The sequence below is a fragment of the Jaculus jaculus genome, chromosome 14 (assembly GCF_020740685.1).
Source record: "Jaculus jaculus isolate mJacJac1 chromosome 14, mJacJac1.mat.Y.cur, whole genome shotgun sequence".
NCBI lineage: Eukaryota > Metazoa > Chordata > Mammalia > Rodentia > Dipodidae > Jaculus > Jaculus jaculus.
This window is the reverse complement of record NC_059115.1, coordinates 25,420,044-25,438,530: the sequence shown is the minus strand read 5'-3', so window position 1 is coordinate 25,438,530 and position 18,487 is coordinate 25,420,044. Positions and strand designations below refer to the sequence as shown.

At 50.9% G+C, this 18,487-nt stretch overlaps 1 protein-coding gene across 1 annotated transcript in view; it reads left to right on the top strand.

The window, feature by feature from the left end:
- The first annotated feature begins 1,386 nt into the window (after nucleotides 1–1,386).
- Wdr1 (WD repeat domain 1) overlaps nucleotides 1,387–18,487 on the top strand; it is a 39,266-nt gene continuing 22,165 nt past the window's right edge. The window contains exons 1-5 of the mRNA XM_045133603.1: nucleotides 1,387–1,494; nucleotides 1,866–1,987; nucleotides 10,048–10,138; nucleotides 15,051–15,198; nucleotides 16,085–16,265. Coding sequence (XP_044989538.1) covers nucleotides 1,479–1,494; nucleotides 1,866–1,987; nucleotides 10,048–10,138; nucleotides 15,051–15,198; nucleotides 16,085–16,265 — 558 coding nt within the window. The 5' untranslated portion in view covers nucleotides 1,387–1,478. The remainder of the gene's footprint in view (nucleotides 1,495–1,865; nucleotides 1,988–10,047; nucleotides 10,139–15,050; nucleotides 15,199–16,084; nucleotides 16,266–18,487) is intronic.

The window sequence follows — 18,487 nt, the reverse complement described above, 5'->3', positions numbered from 1 at the left end:
TGTGGAAAAAAAAAAGAGGTTTATTTTGGCTTACAGGCTCAAGGGGGAAGCCCCAGGATGGCAGGGAAAACGATGACATGAGCAGAGGGTGCACATGACCCCCTGGCCCACATAAGATGGCCAATACCAACAGGAGAGTGTGCCAAACACTGGCATGGGGAAACTGGCTATCATATCTATAAGCCCACCCTCCAACAATACACTCCCTCCAGGAAGCATTAATTCCCAAATCTCCATCAGCTGGGAACCTAGCATTCAGAACACCTAGGTTTATGGGGGACACCTGAATCAAACCACCACATTCCACCCTGACCCCCCATAAACTGATAATAATACATGATGTAAAATGCAATGCATTCATCTCATTTTAAAAGTCCCCATAGTTTTTATCTAACATACCACTTAAGAAGCTAGCTTTTTCTTTATGAAGCTTGCAGCTCTTAGGGACCTTAATCTAGCTTCTCCGTTTTAAGGAACATTATGCTGCTGTCTAGAGACTGAAACGAAGGTGAACAAGAGTAGACCAGGCCAGGAAGCCAGAGAGGAAACAAGTGAGTCGCAAGAAATAGGGCCACAGGGTTAAGACTGCCCAGGTGGCAAAACTTGGAAGTGGAACGAAAAGAATTTTCCTCCCCAGGTTTTCTAAGGGGTTTTAGCGTTTTCAGTTGGCACAAATAGCTTCCTTACCTTAAGGAAATGGGAGGACTAAAGATCACTATTTCCAGACGCCTCCCTACCCCCACCAGGGGCTGTCCGGTTTTAGAAACGGGAGCTCCCTCTTCCCAGTTCTGTGCGGTGGGGAAATGACTCCTTCTCTTAGCGAGTACACTCCTTTTGCTGGCTAAGTGGAAACTCAAGTATGAGGCTCCTGGTAAGTTTTAAGAAGATAAGCGCAACAGAGAAGTAAAGTTTTTGCTCCTGAGCAGGCTCAATGCAGGAAAAAAAAATCACTGGCTCTACGTGCACCACGCCCCGACGACGACTTCCCCAAACCCAGCGCCAGCGCGGCTGAGGGCTGGGCGCGCCGTCCCGGGGAGACTCGAGCCGGCGCCCCGCGCCCCGCGCCCCGCGCCCCGCGCCCCGCCGCTCCGACAGGCCGTTTCCCGGCCAACCGCCCCGCGCCTCCCGCGGCGCCGCCGTGGCCGAGCCCGCGCCGCCTCCGCTCAGGCCGGCGCGTCACTTCCGGGGCGGGCGGGCTCGGCGCAGGCTCGCGGCCGCCGCCGAGCCGAGCGCTTGACTATATATGGTCAAAGCTGGGGGCGAGCCGCGCCGGCCGCGCTTCCGGGTTCGGGCGTCCGCGGCGCAGCGCGCTGGGCAGGCGCGAGCCGGCCTGGAGCCCGGCTTCGGACCGCCCCCTCCGCGCCCCGCACGCCCGGCGCCGCCTCGCGCGCTGTCCCCGTCGGCCCGGCGAGGTTCCCGTTCGAGCGCGGCCGGCCCCAGGCTCTCGGCGAGCGCGGCGCGGTAACAAGTGGGCGAGGATGCCGTACGAGATCAGTGAGTGAGCGAGCGCGGCCCGGGCGGCGGGCGGGCGCGGCTGCCGTCCCCGGCCTGCGCGCGGAGCGGCGGCCCGCGGCGCTCGCAGCCTTCCGGGGTGGGGGTGGCGACCCCCAGCCCGGGGTCCCGAGTTCGGCGCCGCGGGAGGGCCCGGCGGAGCCCCGGCGCCCCCCAGGGGCCGGGCCCGGGGCTCGGACCTGCAAGTGGCTCGGGCCCTGCGCTCCGGAAAGTGGCGGCTACCTCTCCGCCAGAGGCAACAGGTGACCGGCCCAGACTGGTCGGGGGCCCCGGTCGCTCCCCGCCGGCCCTCCGCGTCCCGGTGAGCTGGGCCGGGGCCGCCCCTCAAGCCCGCTGCGTTTGTGTCTCCGCAGAGAAGGTGTTCGCCAGCCTCCCCCAGGTGGAGAGGGGCGTCTCCAAGATCCTCGGCGGCGACCCCAAAGGCAGTAATTTCCTGTATACCAATGGCAAGTGCGTCATCCTAAGGAACATCGACGTGAGTAGTCCTCTGGTCGCTTGGGCCTGGGTCTGCCCCTGCCTGTCTTAGGAGTACCGAAGTCTGGTCTCCCTCCACGGTCCTGTCCATTGGCCCGGGGAGGGGGAGGCGCCCCGCCCCTTCAGCCCAGGGAGCGGACGGTTCGTGTTTACCCAGCCCCCCACCTCCTTTGACTGGGAACTGAGGCCTGGTAGAGCAAGTGCTGTGGATTTGAAGCCTCAAAGGGACATGTCTGGTCAGCTGCTGTTTATGTTGGGATGGTTGGCGATTGGATTTCCCTGAGCCCAGTTTCCGCATTGAGAAAACTGAGATGGTGAGAGAACAGTCCTTCACTTGCCCCTGGCTTCCGGGGTCCTCTTGCCTGTGTGCTTGGCACAAATGGAGCCCTTGGTGCAGGGACTTCTGCTTAATCATCCTAATGGTCTTGGCTTCCCAGCATGCAGGGGCCCAGGCCAGCCCACCCAGTGGACCTGAGCCTCAGCAAAACAGGAACCGCTTTATTCTTAGGAGTCATCTTCTGCAGGTGTCCTCACGATGAAAATTCTTCTAGAGCCAGTTCTGTTTTTGAATTGTGCTTGCTGGAGTGAGCTGGCCTTCTTGCTTGTCCCTCCCTCTCCTTTGTCGCTTGGCAGCTTAAATCTTGCTTTCCCCCTCAGCCTACGGGTGGAAGCTGGATGTGCCAGCTTGGTGTTTGGGGCACTTTTATACTGTGCTTTCTGAGGGGCTGGTGGATAGTGGAGGCTTTGATTCCCTAGTTCATCAGTGAATGATGTCAGCTTTAGCTCCCATCTGCCTCAAGCACCCTTGCTGGGTTGGAGCTCACAGACACCCCTATACAGGAGCCTCACAGCTGGTTGGAGGCAGGCAGGGCACTATGGACCTCAGTTTTTGTGGAAGAGGCGAGGCTGCACACTGATCTAGGGTGCTCCTCGTTCTGTCCCTAGCTGGGAGAACTATGTGGAGTGCTTGCCTTTGCTGGTATTCTGCCATCCTGTTCCGTCCACAGTGGCCCGGTACTACCAGAGGAGCCATGCTCAAGAGATGAAGGTGGCTGATTCACCAGGGACATGCACCCTTGCCTGCTCTGCCTCTTTTCTGAAGTTTCATTGTTATCCCTCCCCGGGGCTTGCTATTCTCTTCTGCGGGTGTTCCTTCTTCCTTCCCACCCAGTTTAAGTTTCTGCTATGTCCTGACACCATGGTGTACTGACAGTGGATCCCTTCCTATCCTAGATGTCATTAGGCACTTACTTGCTGATGGGCCACTCACTGGTCCTTAAGTACAATTGGGTAAGAATTTTATTATACCAAGTATTCTTGGAGAAAGCAGGGTGTGAACTCTCATGAACATTCAGGGTAATGTGGTTAGAACCTAGAAAAAAGGCCTGAATGTCTTATTGGCATCTCACACCTTATGTATCCCAGATCACTTTTGGAACTCCTTGATGCCCCTCCCCCCCAAGTGCAACACTATGCTTGTTGTTGAGGCCCAAGAACCAGGACTCTGTCCTGGCCCCCCTTCTTCCTGCTGTGCCACGTTTGATTCCTAGAGTCCGGCTGACTCCATGTGAGAAGTTAATGCAACATCTTAACATATTTCCACCTAGCTGTTGAAATGGTTCTGTTCGGACAGGGAGGCTCAGTCACTCTGCAGCCTCACTGTCCAGCCCTCTCCCTCTGACCACTCTGGGCTAGGCTCACTTGCATGATGCCACATGTCCTTCATAGGACCTGCTGGGTGCCAGGGCCTACATGGGTCTCTCTTTCGATGCCACCTTCCTAGCCAGGCTGCCCCTAAATACATTGGCTGCCACCAGTAACTAGGGAGCAAGCTGGCCAGTGGACTAGGCTTGCTGAAAGTGTGTGGGCCTTTGTCTTTTGCCTCTGACTAGACTGCTTTGCATGCAGGGCTTTTCCTATGTTCACATGTCCTTGTCCAAGAACAGTGCCTGGCACATGGAGCTGCTAAAGAAGTAGTCAGTGTGAAGCTTGCTGCATTTAATTTTTTCCCCTGACACAGGTCCAGGCAGGCCTTGAACTCAAGTCAGCTGAGGCCTTAGTCCTAATGAGGTCTGTTTTTTGAACTCAGTGTGTTCTCACTAAGCTTCTACTGGGAGCTACTTGTCAGCTCGTTTGCTGCCTGGTACATGGCATTGTAAACCTGGCATGTAGAAAAGCCATAGGAAAAGGTTATATTACTATATTGTGTGTGTACATCTATATATACACAACACACATAATAAATTCTCCCCCGACAGTGCTTAGACTGGCCTTAAAATTAACCGTGTACTTTAGAATAACCATGAACTTCTGATCCTCCTGCCTGTATGTCCCAAATGTTAGGATTACATGTGTGCGCCACTATACTCAGTTTATGCAGTGCTGGGGATCAAACTCAGGCTTCATACATGCTAAGTAGGCACTCTCCCCACTGAGCCACTTCCCCAGCTTGGAAGAGGTTATTTCTTCCCTCTTACCACATCCTGTTTCCTCACTAGAAGAGAAAATTTTCTCCAGGGTTAAAGCCTGTGTGACAGAGGCCATTTGGAAGCTAGTTATGGAGTTTGACACCAGAGTTAAAGGCGCCTGGTTCCTGGACTGTGGAAGTAGTATACAGGGGCAATCTAGGTTTGTAGCATCTCACTTCAGAAAGTGCAGTGTGCAGCAGTTGGGCATCACTGCAAATCCAAGTGCAGTGTCACTGGACTTGGCTCTTCTGACTAAGTTGGGATACTGCCTCAACACTAGTTCTCACTTGGCTCCATGTGCTCCAAGCCACATTCACAAGGATCCTGGGTATATCCTAATGGGTGGTAGTGAGGCTGGGGTGCATTCCAAGATGGCTCTCAGCCTGTGTGGGTATAAGTAAGAGGGCCTGCCTGCATGGAGCTCACTGTCGTGGACGTGAAATGAGCTTTGTGCAGCAGAAGAGTGATGTACCTGATACCTGGACAGAAGCATGCATGGCAGGCCAGGGTCCAGAGCCAGGAACCGTGTGCAAGCGCACAGGGCAGTCCGTGCCTGTGGGACTAGGCTAGGATCTGTGGGCCCTGCCAGTTGAAGCTGGGATAGTAGCTGCAATAGCAAAAGCTGGATAAGGGAAGTGGAGGATACCAGGGCTGGGGGATCTCCACGTAATGGGTGTCAGTGTGGCTCAGGCTCCCCTGTAGCAACGCAGCCCTGTTCTAGAAGCATTTCAAGGCAGGTAAGTGACAAGATAACTCTGCCAGTACGTATACAGCTGTGGGTAGGGAAATGAACCAGTGGTAGAAATAAAACAAGTCTTGACCATGCCACTGCCAGGGTTTGACCTTGGTCACATTCTGTCACTCAGTGTCAGTGTGATTTATTGACCTATACCATATAGCCTGCCACAGTGAATGAAGGGGTGCCACTTTGTGGTGATCCATTTAATACTGAAGGCCTGTGGGGTACAGAAAGGATTTGTGGCACAAATGTGGGCACTGAGGTCTGAGCATGGTCACTTTGGTGAGGCGTTGGGGAAGGCTGCATGGAGGAGAGGGTCTTTTTTTTTAATTTTTAATTTTTGTTTATTTGCAATCAACAGAGAGAGTTAGAGAGAGAGAGAACATCAGGGCCTCCAGCCACTGCAAACGAACTCCAGACGCGTGCACCCTCTTGTGCATCTGGCTAACGTGGGTCCTGGGGAATTGAGCCTCGAACTGGGGTCCTTAGGCTTCACGGGCAAGCGCTTAACCACTAAGCCATCTCTCCAGCCCGAGGAGAGGGTCTTTGAGCTATCTATCCTAAATATAACTAAGAATGCCATTGCTGAAGGACAGTCAGCTGGAGGCAGAAGGAGAGTGTGAAGCAGTAATTGTAACTTTGCACCATGGAGGGCGGGGAGCTCATATGAGGAGCCGGGAAGATGATGACCTATGCCCACTGGACCAGTCATCTTGGCCTTCAGTTTTTGGAGCCTTGGCTTACCAGCCCAGCTTGTAAGGCATAGCCTGTATTCAGTACTGGACCTGGGACTGGTCAGGTGAGAGTGGTTCTGAGCGTGTGAGAATCTTACTTAAATTCTTTCAGAGTGGTATGGTTAGGCTTTAGCTTCTAGCTCCCAGGGTCGGCTCTGCTTGGGCATAGTTCTCTGGAAGTGGAAAGGGCTGTGCATTCCTTCGGAGCTAGGTTTCTGCAGCAACATGGGGTTATCCTTTTACCAGTGAGCATAAGTGCCCTGCACATGATGATTAACACAGGCCTCTTCACTGCAGAATCTGCTCTGAGCCCCTGCTGACTCCAGCCTGGGAGTATTCAGAATGCCTACCTGGAAGATTTGCCCACCTTGCCAGGTGGACAGTGTTAAAAGCCTTTGCAGGCCTGAAGCATTGGATTTAGAAGCCTCCCAACCTAGCATGTTCCACTAGGTTCTCTGTGGGATGTGGCCACTCCCACATCAGTGGCAGAGCGCAGCTGCGGGTCAGCACTGCATGCTGCTGCTCCCACGAGGTTCAGGAACGTAGCTCCCTATGAGAGTTTGTTTGCTAACCGTGGTACATGAAGTCCGTTCCCACACAGGACAGACTGCAGGCATTGAAGTTGTTCAGCTTCCTGTTAGACAGACCTTCCAGAAGAGGCCAGAGGCTGGTGGTCCCATCAGGCAGCCTGGGTGGAAGGATGTGTATAAGGATGATGATTTGATGGAATGTAGAAGAGTTGGCCAAGTGCTTGTCTTTGACCTTAGGAGGGACAGAAGGAACTGGATTGAAAATGTGGGTGGAAAGATGAGGTGGGTATAGGAGCTGATGAATGCTGGGCAAGCCCTGGTGGAGAGTCAGGCCTGCTTGGAGTGTGAAGAGTGATCCTAGCTCTTACACACACACACACACACACACACACACACACACACCCTCCCTCCCTCCCCTCCCCCCCCTCTCTCTCTCTCACTCTGGAGGAACAGGCTCTGCTAAAGCAGTATCTGTTACTGGTGCTCTTCATGGTGGTCCCAGAGCTCTTTCCTGTATAAGCTACTGGTCCCAACCCCTAAGACCCTGGGAGAGGGAGGAAGCCAAGGAGAAGGTGCTATGACGGGGTGGGGAGATCACTCCGGACTCAGTATGGACTGAGCCTTTCATAGACAGGCGAAGCCAACTGGAAGCAGAGCAGCCATCCCATCCTCCTGCCACTACTAGCGGCTCCTGCTGTGAGCTGAGGGTGGGGAGGAGGTGTGCTGAGTCAGATGTAAGTCATTATCTGTAATTTGGAGTCTCTCACCCCGCAGCTGACCCAGTTGTATTTATAATACAAACGAGGAGAGAGAGTGTGTGAGTTTGAATGATTCATCCAACCAGACAGGATTTGGTGCCCTTGGGGCCTTTACACACCCTGCCTGCAGCTCCCTGACCATTTAGGGGAAGGAATGTTGGGAGCAGAACCTCTCCCCTGCCCCCTGCCTCTTCCTCCTTCCTGTGATGCCCCTTCCCACCAACTTGCTTCTTGCTCTTGGAAGGCAGTGCAGCCTGAGAGATCACTTGTGAGGGCTTCACAGCCCTCAAGAGCTGTAGGTGGGATGGGTGTGTCCATGGTGGGGTTGGGGGGAGGGGTGCTCACTCTGAGCCAGCTCTGTTTTATCCTGACCTCCCTAGGTTAGTCAGGTGCTCTGAGGGAAATGCCAAAACATAAATTTGAACTAAGGTGAACGAACAGGAGGGGCTTTGCTGCAGCAAGGTGTGATTACAGGGTGGCTTGACAGATCCATCCAGTCTCATAGAAAGCAGTGCTGTCATTCCAGAAGGCCCCTGTTGACCCTGCCAGGCATGCTGTTCTCCCAGCCTAGCCCACAGCAGCTTCTGGGCAGCTTTCACAGGCGTTGCCTTTTCTAGAACTTGTGAGGAGAGTCACATAGTGTATGGCCTCTTCCTACTTCTCATAGTGCAGAGCTTCTAGAGCTTTGGAGGACTGTCTTGTTGAGTGTTACTACTGGCCAAGCAGTGCTGGAATGAGCGGGTGATGTGCATACATAGTTTTCTGCTCACCTGTTGGTGGCTATCCAGACTGTCTCCAATCTGAATCAGTTTTCACTGGTGCCACGTTCTGCGTATGTGCTTTCTCTTCTTTTGCAAAGTATTGAGGACAGGGATTGTTTCCCAGGTGTGTATTTAACTTCATAAGCAGTTGCCAAACTATTTTCCAACCACATCAGTTTTCATTTCAACCAGCATTATATGGACAGTCCAGTATCCATCCCCTCCCTCCTTGCTAACACTTGGCATCATTGGTCCTTCATCAGTTCTTGTATGTAGTGGTATGTGGTCATAGCTTTGATTCATGGTTTCCCAAAAGATGTGCTTACTCTCTTCACAGTATTCTCCAGATTCTTGATCACTCTAACTTCACTACAATGTTTATCCAGAAGTGTATTAATTTATGGTACACATGTAAAAATAATGTAAATCTTGGTAGTGACAGAGAAAGGGTGTCACTCTCTTACTCCTCAGGCCATTTATTGAGGTAACATTATTTGCAAAGTGCTGTGGTAGCTGAGGAGAGGTCATTAAGGAGGTCACAGTTTTATGTTGGAGGAGATAGGCAGGCACTTCAGAGGTTGCAGTTTACTGTGCAGCTTCAAGGACATGGTAAATTCATTGTAAACATAGCCACGGTAGACCTGCTTGGGAAGCTTCATAAGGAAGATGCTGCTTGCGAAGGGTGGTTGGTGTCACCAGGCAGGGAGATATACACATTGGCTGAGGGAACAGCCAATGCTCAGGAGTGCCAGAAGGTAGCTTGTCTGCAGGTTGCCTGCAAGTCAGGTAGCCTCAGTCTATGGAATGGGCGACATGGGATCCCATGACTAGAAGTATACAAACTCTTGAGTTCTTGGGAAAAGAGAAAGGTAGGTACAGCCCTCCCACACACCTACTGTATCTTTGGCCTTGATCTGAGAAGTTGCCTCTTCTGAAGCACACTGGTTTGTGGAAAGCTGATGACAGGAGTCTTTATTTCCTCCAGAAGGAAAGTTTGAGCCTAGAGACTGAGAGCTTATATCCCATGGGGGTGCTCTGGGATCTACTTTAGCAAATTCCATGTCCAAGCCTCACTACTGAGGAGTGGGCATGGTTTTAGGCCCAGCTCTGACCCTATTCTTTCTTCAAGGTTCTCCCAGCTTTTATCTGTACTCTGGAAGGAAATAGACAATCCCTTTTTCTCCTCTAGCCAGGATTTTTTTTAATTTTATTTTATTATTGACAGCTTCCATAATTATAGACAATAAATCATGGTAATTGCCCCCCCCCCCCCATATTCCCTTTTGCAACTCCACTCTCCATCATATCCCCTCCCCCTCTTAATTAGTCTCTCTCTCTTATTTTGATATCATTATCTTTCCCTCCTATTGTAATGGTCTTGTCTACGTAGTGCCAGGCACTGTGAGGTCATGGATATCCATGCCATTTGTGTCTGGAGGAGCACGTTGTGAGGAGTTCTACCCTTCCTTTGGCTCTTACATTCTTTCTGCTAGCCCTTCCGCAATGGACCCAGAGCCTTGGAAGGTGTGATAGAGATGTTTCAGTGCTGTGCACTCCTCTGTCACTTAGCACTGTGGTGCCTTTTGAGTCATCCCAGAGGTCACCACCATCTGAAAAGAAGTTTCTCGAACCAAAAGTGAGAATAGATGACATTATCTAGTCAGGATTTCTCATAGGAGGCCATGTTTGCTCTGCTTCTGCACCTTGACCAGGAGCTGTTCTGGTCCTAGGGGGCACCCGAATAGGATTGGCCCTGTATGGGGAAGATGGCTTTAGGAGTTACATGTGGCTGCCTAGGTGAATTTGGTGTCGGCTGTTAGATGACAGATTCCCACAGATAGAGGACAGGAGAATCTTTTCTAGTCAAAGTTTTGTTATGTAGTATTCCACAAATACATGTGTGTCATGAATTACAAAAACACAGGCAAGGAAAACATCTCAGATTCTGGCACCCTAAGAAACCAGCTGGGCAGCAGTGAAGTGGGCAGGTCTCACCCAGTCCAGGGTTGGAGAGCTGACAGCAGTTAATGTCTGCATTCTTTCTGATCATTCTACTCTCTTCTCCCTACAGAATCCTGCCATTGCTGACATCTACACAGAGCATGCCCATCAGGTGGTGGTGGCCAAGTATGCGCCCAGCGGATTCTATGTCGCCTCTGGAGGTACCTGTTATAAGCATGGCTCTTGGCCACACAACTAGCCATGCTTGGGAAGATGTGGGGAGGGAGGTTAGCTGAGGTTGAGGGGATCATTGTATAAGCCACCAAAGTACTTCACTGTAGGCCTGGCCCTCATTCTAGAAAGTACACTTGGTAATTTCCATTGTTCCAGTAACTTCTGCTGGGCTTGCCGGAGGCATCTGGATGTCTGTAGCACGTTTTTGGAGCTCAGTGTTCTTGCAAATCTCTGTATGTGTGTAGTACTGTTTTGTATGGTTATTTTCATTGCTTCTTCCAGCCTAGCACTGTGGGTGAGGACCGGCCTTTGCATCCTCCCACCAGTGGGGCTGGGTCCTGTAAAGGTCGGTGCATCTTTACATTTGCACTCTTTGAGGTAGAGTTTGGCTGTTGACAGATGAGAAGGGGAAGCAGAGCAGATAGAATGGTGCACCCTGTATCTCCTTCATATATTGGCTTATTCATTGATTTTCATACACCCCAACAAAGAATATATATTGCCTGTCTTGCTTGGCTCTGTTTGCAGTCTAGGAAGGGTCATGTGAATGAATGTCAACTGGGACTAAGTGCCAGAGAAGTAGCAGGATGAGGAGCGGGATTCTTGGTGCTGTGGCCATCTTTTATCTTCTCTGCCTTTTCATCCTGCATGACCTGATCGTTGGAGCCATGCATCTGGTACATAGGGAAATTCGGGTTGAGAGAGAGAGACTCCATCTTGTACCTTCATTTTCTGTAAAGTATGGTTACACGTCTATTCTCACAGGGGCCAGGGAGAGGAGGATCCAGTGAGACAGTAAGGGTACTATACTTAGTTGTACAAGTCCTGACCATGACCTCTATCACTGACATCAGGACACACTTGAGAGAGAAGAGAGAGTGCTGATGGAGCCTGGACACCAGGTGCACTGCTTCCGTTACAGTGAAGGGCTGGGCTGGCAGGATGACACACAGTAGGCACTTATTGGGCTTTGTATTTAAACACATTTAAGTTCATTGTAAAATTGAATTTAATTCTATGATTTTTTTTTCTTCTTTAACCCTGCTTGCCAGCAAAAATGTCTCTTGACTTAAGCCTCAGCATTTGGCCACAGTACTTTTGTGTTTAGTACAGAGCATGTGCTTACTCTGAGAGTGTCTTCTTGGAAGAGATTGCTGTTGAGGGCATACATCACAACTTAGCCAACCCCTTATGAGAGCCTGGGGGTCAGGCTTGGCTTCAGTGTCTCCAGCATTCTGTTGACAGGACAGAAATCCATAGTGTTTGGGTTCGATAGAATTCACGCAGAAGGTTGATATAAAGGCTGTGCACAGGAGTGTTGTACACCATCAGCGCTGTTTGTATAAACATGAACACACAACAGGCAAAATATGATTTAAGGAGGGTCAGAAGGTCCTTGGAGAGAGAACCTGGTACAGAATGTACTCACAGCTTTTGTTTAAGATTTATCAATAGAAACTATGGAGAGCTAGATCTGAATTGAAAGAATGTAATTACTGACAGGACAAATCACAAGTTGATTAACTTGTGTATGCCCTCAGACCACGAGTTGCTTGACTTGTGCTTATCAGGTCAGATCACATTTACGAGTTATTTGGTTCGTGATCATTTCATCAGGAAATCTTTGGAGAAGCTGTGAAGTGTCCTCCCTTTAAGATACTCCACCCAAGGTGTATAGCCTTCTATGTCCTCAGGCTTGGCTTGTACAAAGATTATCCTGTTGTGAATTAACTCAATGTCCACATCTCTCTGAATTAGAGGAGGCAGCATCAGGTTGGGTATGATGTTTTCTTAAAGAACCCTGGTTTGATGGAGGAACAGAGGGGGCCTGTGGTGGAGATCATGTTGCATGTGGATCTCTTTGAGTGGAGCATAGTGATTGTTATGGGTTGCATTTGCTGTGCTGATGAGGACCCTAAGCTAAAATTAGCCTGTGTGTTTGGTTTGAAGTGAGGAGGGGATGGGGAGCACAGGAAAGGCTATGCGGTCCAGGATGGGTACCTAGTACCTGATATATACTTGGCCATATTGGAATCCTAGAACCCTAGGAAGCCCACTTAAGAATCCGTAGATGTCTTTGTAACTGGCCAGCAGATCCGAAGGATAGAGCCCTCTGGCAGGGATACTAGGTGAGTATCTGGAGCTCACACCTCTGTGAGAAGGTCCTAGGGCACACGGCTCATTTCCAGGGCAGCCTCAGTTCTTTGCAGCCTCATCTTTCTTAGGTGATTTTTTTTAAAGATAATAGTTTATTCATTTGTTTATTTGTATGTATGTGCTTACACATGCATGAGGATCACTTGCCACTGCCAGCAAACTAGCTTTACATGGGTTTCAGGGAATTAAACTTGGGCCTTCATGCTTTGTAATCAAGTGCCATCACCCCTTCCTCAGGTGATTTTGATTTTCATCTACTCCCTCCATCCCCCTTGGCACTTGGAAGGGCTCTCAGCCCTTGGGTTGCAGCAGGGGCCATGAGGCAGGGCACCTGCTTTGACCCTATGCCCAGGGCATACTTCTAGAGGAAGTACTATCTGCCTGGTGGTGAAGGCAGAGAAGGCGCTGTGGCAAGGAGAGAGCAGGCTGCGGGTTCCAGTTGAGCTGGCTGTCCTTAGGGACGAAAAGCTATCATTGGCTTACCTCTGTCTCATCCCTCTGGCCCTTTCCCCCTAGACACACAGTGTTAACAGTTTATTGTGCATTTAGCATTGCATGTGTGGGGGCAACACATCAGAATACTCCATTGGTGTACTCCTAGTGTACTGTGGATAAGAGCTTGCCAGGAGGGAGCCCACCTCTGGCACTCTGACCTCTGCCCTGCAGAATTTTTCTTTCTTTTTCTATATATGGACTAACAGATCATCGAATCTATGATTTTCCCATTTACTCCTCTAAGCCCCTCCGTGGGACAACCTATTGTTCTGTTAGGTGACAGCTATATATCCCCAGCACCTTTAGCCAGTGTTTGATGACCTCTCAGGTCTCCCTGGATAGGTTGAGACCTTAATGTTGATCCCCAGTGTCCCTGTGTTTCTTTTCTGAAAAGAGAAGGAGGCTGCTGGTGTAATAGGGGAGGCAGTACATGAACAGCTGGATGCCAGTCCAGGAATGGAACCAGAGCTATGTGCAGATCACCATCTGGGTTCTTCCTGGCTGAAGGAGGGATGCCTCCCACCCTGTGCTTAGAACATTGTCTTTTTTCTTTAAAAATTTTGTTGTTGTTGTTTTTATTTATTTGAGAGCAACAGAGAGAGAAAGACAGATAGAGAGGATGAGTGTGCCAGGGCCTCCAACCACTGCAAACAAACTCCAGACGTGTGCGCCCCTTGTGCATCTGGCTAACGTGGGTCCTGGGTAATCAAACCTCAAACCGGGGTCCTTATGCTTCACAGGCAAGCACTTTAACTGCTAAGCCATCTCTCCAGTCCTCCTTTCTTTTTTGTTTATTTGAGAGTGACAAACAGAGACAGAAAGAAGGAGAAAGAGAAAAAGAGAATGGGAACATCAGGGCCTCCAGTCACTGCAAACAAACTGCAGATACATGTGCCACCTTGTGCATATGGCTTACAGAGGTATTGGGGAATAGAGCCTTGAACTGGGATCCTTAGGCTTCACAGGCAAGCACTTAACCACTAAGCCATCTCTCCAGCACAACATTGTTTGTTTTTCATGGTGCACTGAGGGTCCTGGACATACCTGAGCACTGTGGAGAAACCTTGCTGTGTGTGTGCTTGGGTTAGTGTGCATGTGCGTGCTCATGTATATGAAGATGTGTTTCTGTGTGTTTGTGTGGTTGCCTGATTGTGTTTGTGTATGGGTGCATGTGTAGGAAGTGTGTGTATATGCACGCGTGCCCTTTGGCACACACATAGCTCCTCATGCTGCTGGCCCCTGTTGACTGCCTCCTTTCCTTGCTGGCATGTTTCAAAGAAGCATGTGGCCCTGATGAGGCCCATGGAGTTCTTACAAGCAGAAGCTAGATTTGTACCCTGACACTGGCTCCAAAGACCTGGCTGCTAGCTGCTGGCCCAACACTGGCTCTACTTCTACCTTCTGGTTATGCTCAGCCCAGAACGTGAAGTTGTGTTTATCTAAAGTGGCCTGGTATTCTTAGAAGATATACTCTGCTTGCCTGCCTGCCTGCATGCCTGCTTGGAAGATAGGTGGAGTTTATAAGCCAAGCCTTAAGAATTAGGGTAAAGCACTCCCATTTCTTCCCACCTCACAGGCTCAGTACTAATGTGGGAAGGGGTGTGTTGGGCCAGGTACTTGGTTGCAGGTTTAGGGTGGGCCCCTAGTGTTGCTTTCTCTATAGTCTGCTGGTACAGCTTCAGTAGGAACAGCCAGCACCATGGTCTGTGTGTATTCTTCCTTTGCAATACCCACCTCATCGTCTCCCAGGAGCGTCTCGCTCAGCACGTGTGCATGGAGTGGCCTCTACAAGAATGCGACACATGAGGCTGCTGATCTGCCTGATGGCAGAAGCCAGTTCCACAGGGAGCCGATGGCTACAGGCCATCACGACATCACACATGCTGCCTGCTGTACCTGTGCCTGACCAGAGGTGCAGGCCCTGCCGCACTTGTCACACTTGACAAGGATTTCAGCCCCAGTTTTATAGAGGCTATGTGGACACTGTGAGCCACAAAGGAACTGCTTCCTGGCATTTGGGAATTGGGCCATCATGTATTCCTGGGCTTTTTCCCATGCGATGCAGAGTTTGCTAGCCACCTGGAAAGCGAAGGCACCACGTGGCAGCTGTGTGGAGCAGCAGCTTGTTTCTGGGAGCGGCTGAATGTTGTACCTGGACCAAAGGAAATGGAGCTCATATTGGAGGGGCTTTGGCCATCCCATCCTGGCCTGATGGTGAGATGTAAACCCCATCCTTGTGTCCCACAGATGTCTCTGGGAAGCTGAGGATTTGGGATACCACACAGAAGGAGCACCTTTTAAAATATGAGTACCAGCCTTTTGCTGGGAAAATCAAGGACATTGCCTGGACTGAAGACAGTAAGAGGATCGCTGTGGTCGGGGAAGGAAGGGAGAAGTGAGTTGTTCACCTCAGCCCCTCCCCCTGCCCTTCCCCTGTTGGGGGGGGTCTTCTGTCTGTCTGGTCTGTCAGCTTGGAATGTGGTTCTGTTCCTGATGGGCGGCAGCCCTCTTAACTGCCACCCCACGTGTGTGACCGACTGGAGCACTGGCCCCTTGCAGGATTGATTGGTTTAGCTGAGTATAAAGGAGGTGCCACATCACAGTGGTGCTTCCATCAACATCTTCATAGCTTCTTTCTCCTGTCTATGGTATCCTGAGCCCTTCACCTCCCAGAACACCAGCTGCTATGCCCACATCTCTGGCTGTAGGAAACGGTGAAGAAGATGGGCTGCTTATTTGGGAGCCCATCACCTGTGGTTCCCTGAGCATAGCAAAGGGGTGAACAGGTCCTCTTGGGGTTGTCCTATGTGGCTGGTGACCAGTAGGTCAGTGCTGTGGCCCAAGTTTTCTCATTTGGTGGTAAATAATAACTTCAGCCATACAGCTCAGAGCAAGGCATCTCCTTTCCAATAGGGATGGTAGGTAACCTGCGCGTGCTCTGGTCCCTCCCATCAAAACTGTTAAGAGAGGTGGTCCTAAACCGTAAAGCCCCCAGTGGCGGCTGCTTTGGGGCATCTTCCATGTGGGAGGCCCTTTGGTCCTGGGCCACATAAACATGAACATCCATTTCCATCCAGTCAGAGGGGCTTGGTTGCTCCTGCTTTCTTGGATTCCTTTGGACGTACAGCTTGAAAAACCAGAATCACAGGCCTTAGGGCTTGCATCTCTGGCATCCTGAGCTGGGCTATGCTAACATCCACTCCAGCCTTTGTGCTCTGACCACTCTGCTGTCACATTTCTCCTTGACCTGGGACTGGTTTTTGTTCCCTCCTCGGGTAAAGGTTTGGAGCTGTCTTCTTGTGGGACAGTGGTTCCTCTGTGGGCGAGATCACAGGACACAACAAGGTCATCAACAGTGTGGACATCAAGCAGAGCAGGCCCTACCGTCTGGCAACAGGGAGCGATGATAACTGTGCTGCTTTCTTCGAGGGGCCCCCATTCAAGTTCAAGTTTACAATTGGTGTAAGTAGACTTAATTGTCTTTGGGTGGTTCACACTTGTAGTTTATATGTGGTAGATGTGTTCAGAAGCCCATGCAGGAAGGTCACAGCACACAGTTTTCTGTTGTGTGGTAGAGGAAGTGGGGTTCAGTGCAGAGATAGGAGAGTGCCCATATACCCAATGCCCCCATTATCCTGGGTCCCAGGCACAGATGCCAGCGGGTAGGAACACTTTCCAGGACAAGGGGCAATGTATATGGTCTCTTAATGTATGAAATTCCAGGTCTCTGTCCTTGGCATTACCAGCCTCAAACCTGCTGGGCTGGCTCTGCTGAGCCACCAGACAAACAGAAGAGATGCCTCCAGGACTCCTGGATTGGTCTCAGGTAGCTCCCTGAAGTGGGAGTGCTCAGAGCTACTCCATCTGGAGACACATGCTCCTTGCTCCGTGGCTAAATGGCACGAGCGCCGCCCTGCACTTGTCAGTTGCCTTCTAGCTTGGGCCAGGTGCTAGCCTTCTTCGCCTTGCATTTCCCTTCACAGGTTCATGGTCTGGGATTTGTTGTGGTCTGAGGTGCAGAGCTGCTAAGTAGTACTCACTTCCGTGTCCTTGCTGCCACTGAAGCAGCTAGTGTGCACATGCGGTGGGGTCAAGTGGCTCTGCAGCCAGGTAGCACTGCAGTTCTGGACTTGCTGTGACTTTCCCAGAGGCTCCTGTGCACACAAAAAGACATGCCTTGTGTTCTTAGTAGATAGTTGGGTGTAGGGCTCAGGACTCATCCTTCAGAAACATCAGTGGTTGTAATGTCCAGGCCTCGTTGGAGATTAAGTGAGATAATGTTCTTAAAGTGAATCTCTGAAGAGGACTGCTTGTTTTCATGGCTTACCAAAGTGAGTCATCCCTGGAAAGGGCACAGGCAGGACTCATGCACTGGGAAGTCTCCAGACACAAGGCTTGGCTTTGAGCACCGAGGTCTATCCAGGGATTTTGTTTGTAGTGAAGCAGGCTCTGTTTCATCCCTGAGGAAGCTGAGTGAGGTCTGTGTGGATCCAAGGTCCTTCCGAACACTCTGTAGTTCTCAGATCCTATCTCCTGCGGCTGCTGCCTAATTGGTAGGTGGTAGAGGCATAGCTATTTTAGGAACTTGTTTGAAGGATGTGGCTCAAGATCAGTGTTTCTTAAGTGAGTAGATGCCCTGTATATGGGGTGAGTAATGCCAAGCCAGCCAGTCACCTGGCTCTAAAACTGGGGGAGGGGTGAGGTTTTTATGGTAGCTGGAGACCTGACTATTCACAGTGATGCTGTCCCCTCCCCCCCCCCCCACCCACATTTCTTTAGACTCTTTCAGTCTTAATCAGAGCTGTATGTAGGTAGGGCTGCATTCCCTGTTCCAGGAGAGGTGCTTTCCCTTGAAAATTTGGATTAAATATAGCACCAGGCAGCTAAAGGGAGGCTAGTGGATAGTGGAGCCAGGGTTAGTCCTAACAGGGGAGTAGCCTGAATCTATGCTCCAGTGCTTCTTGTGCATGCTCACTGGGGGCTCACCTGAAACCTCTTTCTCCTTACCTTTCTAACCTTGCTACACAGTGCTGACCCCACGGTGCAGTCAGCATGGGAGTGTTAGGTAGGGCTGCCCAGATATCATGCCCCTAGGTGGTCACCAAAGCCTATGCTGAAGTCCTTGGAGCCCATCCCCCCAGGTCCTGACTGGAAACCTAAGGGAGGCTGAAAGGCTGTGAGCCAAGGAGTACCTTCTGTAGCCTTCAGGCCAGGAATTCCTCTCCTGGGTTCTGATGGTTCTGATGGTGGTGGTGCCTCTGATATAGCCTAACAGCTGTAGAGAATGTCACATGTTCACCAAAGGTTGCTTTGGCTTCTAAAGGCTCAGCCAGCCTAGCAGAGAGGACCTTTTGCAACCCCATTGATTTGAGCTCTTACAACTAGTGTGTATCTGACCTAGGCGTGCTCTGCAAAAGTGGAGCTGCAGTTGTGGAGCCAGACGGTGGCATGTCTGCCTTCCTGTGGGCCTCCCTCATGCTGCCTTTCTTGACCATGCGGTGGAGTAAGGTAGGAAGGCTCTCTGATTTCTCCAACTAAGGGGCAAATTTACAGATAGGAGATGACAATAGGACATAGGACTGTGAGGCTTTGTTAAAAGACTTGAGCTTGGGCTGGAGAGATGGCCTAGCGGTTAAGCGCTTGCCTGTGAAGCCTAAGGACCCCGGTTCGAGGCTCGGTTCCCC